The sequence below is a fragment of the Alexandromys fortis genome, unplaced genomic scaffold (genome assembly GCF_014885135.2).
Source record: "Alexandromys fortis isolate MF-2015 unplaced genomic scaffold, M_Fortis_MF-2015_v1.1 scaffold_464, whole genome shotgun sequence".
In the NCBI taxonomy this organism is placed as follows: domain Eukaryota; kingdom Metazoa; phylum Chordata; class Mammalia; order Rodentia; family Cricetidae; genus Alexandromys; species Alexandromys fortis.
Window position 1 is genome coordinate 101,990 of NW_026068366.1, and position 5,764 is coordinate 107,753.

Sequence of the window (5,764 nt, forward strand, 5' to 3'; positions counted from 1 at the left end):
GAGAAGTGGGTGGTGGGATTGTAGAGGAGCAGGAGGAATGAGAGAGTAAGAACTGGGATAGGTCTGAGAAATGAGAAAAGATCTTTTAAAACATAAAATAATAAAGAAAATTGACTACAATAAATTTATTTCAATTAAAGATTTTGAGGGGCAGAAAGGTCCGTCAGAGGACAAAGACACTTGCCAACAAGCCTGATGTCATAACTGAATTTGATTTCCAGACCCAAATGACAAGCAATAAATATAGTGCAAATGTTCCCTGATGTCCATACTATGCCATGGCAAATGTGTGCCTAGAAACATGCCACACATACACACAGACAAACAAATGTACACTCACAGGGACACAGAAAATACTACTTAATTAACTAAAATGTAATAAAAAGCAAATAATTTATAGAAAGGGAAGGGAAAAAAAACAGAAGAAATGGACACCAGAAAGGAAATAAGAAATAACCATAGAATTCAGTAAAAGAGAAATAAACATTTTTCCTAGAGCTTCCAAACTGCCAGCATCATCATTACTTCTGTTCATAAAGTCTTATGCTGGACACTGAAATTCCAGAACTATGAAAGTAGACCCCTCATATTCAAGCAGCAGAGCTTGTGATAATGTGTTACAGAAGGAATGGAAAGATAACATTGAATTATTTTCCACATTTTCATTTGAAGTTATTTCATATCTAAAGACATAAGATGGATTGAACCCATTATTTTTGGTGGGCTCTTCAAACTTTTTCCACCACTGTTTGAACACATAGTCTCAGTCAGCAGGAGGACACATGCAGGTTCAGGGCTGTGTGGTACAGCCAGCTGGTGAGAATGAGAGAGAAGATTTTGTTGGAGGCTGAAGCACTGTGGGAATAAAGCTGTGGTACTGCTGACAGTAGTAATCTGCCAGATCTTCAGACTGAACACTGCTGATGGTGAGAGTGAAATCTGTCCCAGATCCACTGCCTGTGAAGCGATCAGGGACCCCAGTGTACCGGGTGGATGCCCAGTAGATCAGTAGTTTAGGAGCCTGCCCTAGTTTCTGCTGGTACCAAGCCAAGTAGTTCTTGCCACCGTATAAAAGACTCTGACTGGACTTGCAGCTGATGGTGACCTTCTCTCCTGCTGATACAGCCAAGGAGGATGGAGACTGGGTCATCACAATATCTGCACAGGCACCTGCAATCAGCAATAAAAATGATGATACATAATATAAAAATTGAATTTAATATCTTTGTAATATCATGTTGTCAGAGTATTATTGTATAAGACAAATTCTATCATGACATACATTGTAAATATCTTATATACAAAGAAGTGACTCTAAAAAGAGTATAATACTTTTGAATTTCTCACCAGACGCCCAGAGCATCAGGGACAGGAGAACCTGCATTTGTGAAACCATGTTGATCCCGTGCCTGTCAGTTCTCAGTGAAAAGGCTTGGTTTATAAATTCTAGGTGATTGGACTGCATTGGAGGAGCCTATGCAAAGCAGTTAGCACATATCTAAGAAAATGCATGGGCAGTGTGTGTGACTAGCTGGTGTCAATCAACAGGAAAAAATAACAACACGGGGAGTGTGGGCAATCACTGAATGATATAATCTTACAGCACTCAAACAGAAATCTTTTAGGCACTCTAATGACAACATTGGTTTAAAATCCACAATACTTTAAAATCAGTTTGTTTTGCAGAATGTTAGGGAAGCTATCTAAGATTAACAATACTATGGAAGTGATAAATTTTGTTCAACCAAAGGAACTTAGAGTAAAAAAAAATCAATAAAAGAAAGAAATGATGGAGAAAGGAAAGAAGAAAGATAGAGAGATTAAATTTGTTCATGTTATCTTATTTTTAAAACCAAACTTAATAGAGGACAATGAACAGTGCCACCAACATTGTACTCCAGGTTCTTGACTTAAAAAAATCCAGCCCAGAATTCCCTCTATGCAAATCCTGGAGAACATTAAGATTGAGATGAGAGAATCTTAAATCTCAAGCAATGGTACATCCTGCCAAAACAAACAATGTCCTCTGCACAACTTAGGGAACTGAAACAAGATGATAAATTGTGGAAAATAGAAGAGGAAGAAAACAAACTTGATTTTTTTTAAATTCATTGTTGTAGACCAATACTTGCCAAGAATGTTAATTCTATAATATATTTTCTAAGATTACTTTCAAATTAGCAGTATTGTAAGTGGGTGAAAATAGTCTTCCTAACATAATGAACACTAAAAATCCTCTCCATTCAAGGAACACTGTTAGCTTAAATCAAGCAATAATTTACAGAGATCAATAGACCATGGCACCAGAGATTGAAGCTACACACACACAAAAAAAGATGTTTGGGTATGAATGAAAATCAGAAACAATAACTTATTTCATAGAACACATCTGTCCTTCAGGTTGGTGAACTCTGAAAGAATATATAAGAAGTAAAGCCAGTATTATATGTACAGTACAAGAAACAGAAAAGTAAATAAATAAAACGTCATGTCAAACGCTGGGAATCATATCTTTAATCTTAGACCTGGAGAGACATAATAAGGAGAAGTGTATATTTGAGATCAGACTAGGACACAAGTTCTAGGCCAATCTAATCTGTGCATAGAGGTGTATGTTATTAATCAAGTGCTTACAAGGCATTTTTTGGCACTAAACATCTAAGTCAAAGTAGTTTTCTAACATTAACATTTTAGCATTAAGCCAAGATTATTATTGAAAATTAAATATACATTTAAGTATCATATATTTCCCATTTAGTTTCATTAATTATATAATTTTATCAACCTACTTTTCAAATACAAAATGTTAAATTATTTCTGATAAACATATTCTGATCTCTTTGTCAGTTTGTAACACCATCATAAGAGAGAGATAAGCAACATGTGAATTAATGAAATTCCCAATCTCAAGGTCAAAAATAAGACAGATTAGTAACTCTGCTCCAGGAAGTGTCTGAAAATATGACAGATGAATAAATGCTCCTGTCAGTGTCTAACAAGATGTGTCATGCTCTCAATATTTGCAGAATTTTCTACTTTGCTTTGTGTCAGCTGCAATGAGATCAGACTGTTGTTTCATGCCATTTGCTGCTGATCATTCAAATAAAACACACGGAGACTGAGTCTTCCAAATACAAATGCTCCTGTAATTAAACATGTATTTTCACAGCATATAAGGGGGATCACAGAGAATAAAAAGACACAATATTCATGATCTTCTATGTATAGTAGAAAAACCAAAGAATGTTTAGTTACTACTTTTCCCCCAAATCCAGTTTCCAACCTTGTGCATTATCCTCAAAATCAGCATATTGGCGGCTGAGGATCTTATCACTTAATAAAGTGAAAAGTCATGCAATTTCAACAAAGAGTGATAAAGACTAAAATGGAACCCTCCCTACTTGGCTGGTCCTCCTGCTACCACATGTTACTTATCTTTGGAATATCATAGGCAATTTCCTGAAATTGTGTGAGAAGAACAACAGAAAAACAAGTAACAGGTGAGTTCTGTGCCCCATGGGAAACACAGCTTCATCCAGGCAAAACCTTAATGGGACTTTCAACTCCACCATCTTCAGCATGGCAATATGGAGGTAAAGAATAAACATTATCCAATCTCTTCTAAATAAACAGTAAGAATGGAGGTAAAGGAAGCTGCTGAACGTCAATAACTTGTTCTCTTCTGAAGTTAGTTTGTGACTTCTAGATGATCTTCTGTAGCTTTTATTATCTCCCAATTTAGCACTGAGATAGAAACCAAAGCAAAATCATAAAAATCACTTCATTATAATGATGAATTAAAGGGAAATCAAGAAAGTGACTATAAATGATGGTAAAACAGGAGAGAAAGAGCAAGCAGTATATGCTTCTGGAGGACTGCAAACTGATACACAGTCACTATGAACTTCAGTATGGAGATGCCTCAAGAAAACATGAAATTACCATATGATTCAGTAACTTCTGCACTATGTATTTTCCAGAACAAATGTAAACCATCTTAAAAGAGATATGCTTCCACACACATGATTATTGCTGTACTATTCATAGCAGTAAGAATTTAAATCAACCCAATGTCTATCAACAGATGAATGGACTGTAAAAAAGGTACAAATGTGCAAGAAAATTTATTCAGCTACAATAAAAATGAATCACATATATTCATTATTTTTTTCTCTTTGGTTCAATATATACAATTTGTTTCAGAAAAGACTCTTGTGTATGTGAATATAATACTTATTTTTCTGTGTTTGGGGATAGAGTTCAACCAACATCTTCTGGTCCAGGCTGAATAGTAGTAATCTTGATGATTTCCTTACTGTATATTCACCAGTAATTCTGACAGCAATTGGACAAAGTAGATCAGTATTCTAATCCTGACACGAGTAATTGAGCCAGGATATTTGCGAAGTGACAGTAATCATGCTAAACTTTGTGACATGAAATTTCAAAAAAAAATTGTATCAACAAATTCACTGGTCATACAGTGAGATATTTTTAAATATAGGAGAAAATGCAGACTTGACAACACCTTGACTAGCCTGTGAGAGCCTGAGAAGAAGACCCAGACACACTGTGCTCAGTTTGTTGGTACTGAGTTTGTAAGTCGCTGAATTTATGATAAATTCTGTATTGCACTAGGAAAGTCAATAAAGTTTCACTATCCAGAGCTAGGAATGCAATCCTGAAAAACTCAAAGATGTTCATCAGAAGTTATTGCTAAGGATCATTTTGTTGAACTTTTTACTCCACTTGGGAAGGTTGCAAAACACCAAGGAGGTTCATGAAGAGGTGCAGAGTTTCTTTGAAGTAAAGATTCTATCTCGTGCTCCTGGATCTCTAGAGTCCTGTACCTGTAATGGGAGAGCAACCAGAACCCAAAAAGGATCCTAGGTGTGGTGCCATGTAATTTATCAGTCAGGATGAAGAGGCTGATGGGTTGCAAACTGAGGTTTCAGTTTCAGTGTGACTGCTAAGTAGTGATTTGCAGGTCAGCTCAGGATATCCCTCCACTTAAGAAGACAGTAAAAATTGAAGGACGGTAAGAAGAAAATGTGGTCACATTGGGGAAGATATTAAGAAGAAGGATGTGAATATAGGATAAGAGTGAAGAAAAGCTCAGTAGTCTGAGCCTGTAGATAAGCATCTGTGATGGACACAGAAATACTGATCAGGACCTAAGCAGTAAATCAGTTGCAGGAGGGTGGCTTGTGGGATCTGTTGAAGAGGGACTTTTGAAATCTTAGTAAAAAAGATGTGGAAATGTGACATTAGGCTGAAGATGTCAACTTGTGTCTGCAAGACAACTAACAGTCTTCAATACTCAAAGCTCTTATATTGAGTGACTGAGGAACATTTGCAGTAAATGTTAAATGATTGTTTAGTCAATCTATTGAACTTAAAAACTGTGCTTTGAAAATAGTAGCAGGTGCACGAGCAAGGAACTCAGGACCGCGAGGGGTGCACCCACACACTGAGACAATGGGGATGTTCTATCGGGAACTCACCAAGGCCAGCTGGTGAGTCTGAAAAAGCATAGGATAAAACCGGACTCGCTGAACATAGCGGACACAGAGGACTACTGAGAACTCAAGAACAATGGCACTGGGTTTTGATCCTACTGCACCTACCGGCTTTGTGGGAGCCTAGACTGCTTGGATGCTCACCTTACTAGACCTGGATGGAGGTGGGTGGTCCTTGGACTTCCCACAGTGCAGGGAACCCTGACTGCTCTTCAGGCTGATGAGGGAGGGGGACTTGATTGGGG

The 5,764-nt window shown here is 37.1% G+C and overlaps 1 gene segment (V, D, J or C); it reads right to left on the reverse strand.

The window, feature by feature from the left end:
• Positions 1-198: 198 nt before the first annotated feature.
• Positions 199-1,401, reverse strand: LOC126495452 (immunoglobulin kappa variable 4-1-like). The segment is given in 3 exon segments: positions 199-238; positions 870-1,170; positions 1,348-1,401. Coding segments are annotated over 3 exon segments (390 nt in total).
• Positions 1,402-5,764: the final 4,363 nt, after the last annotated feature.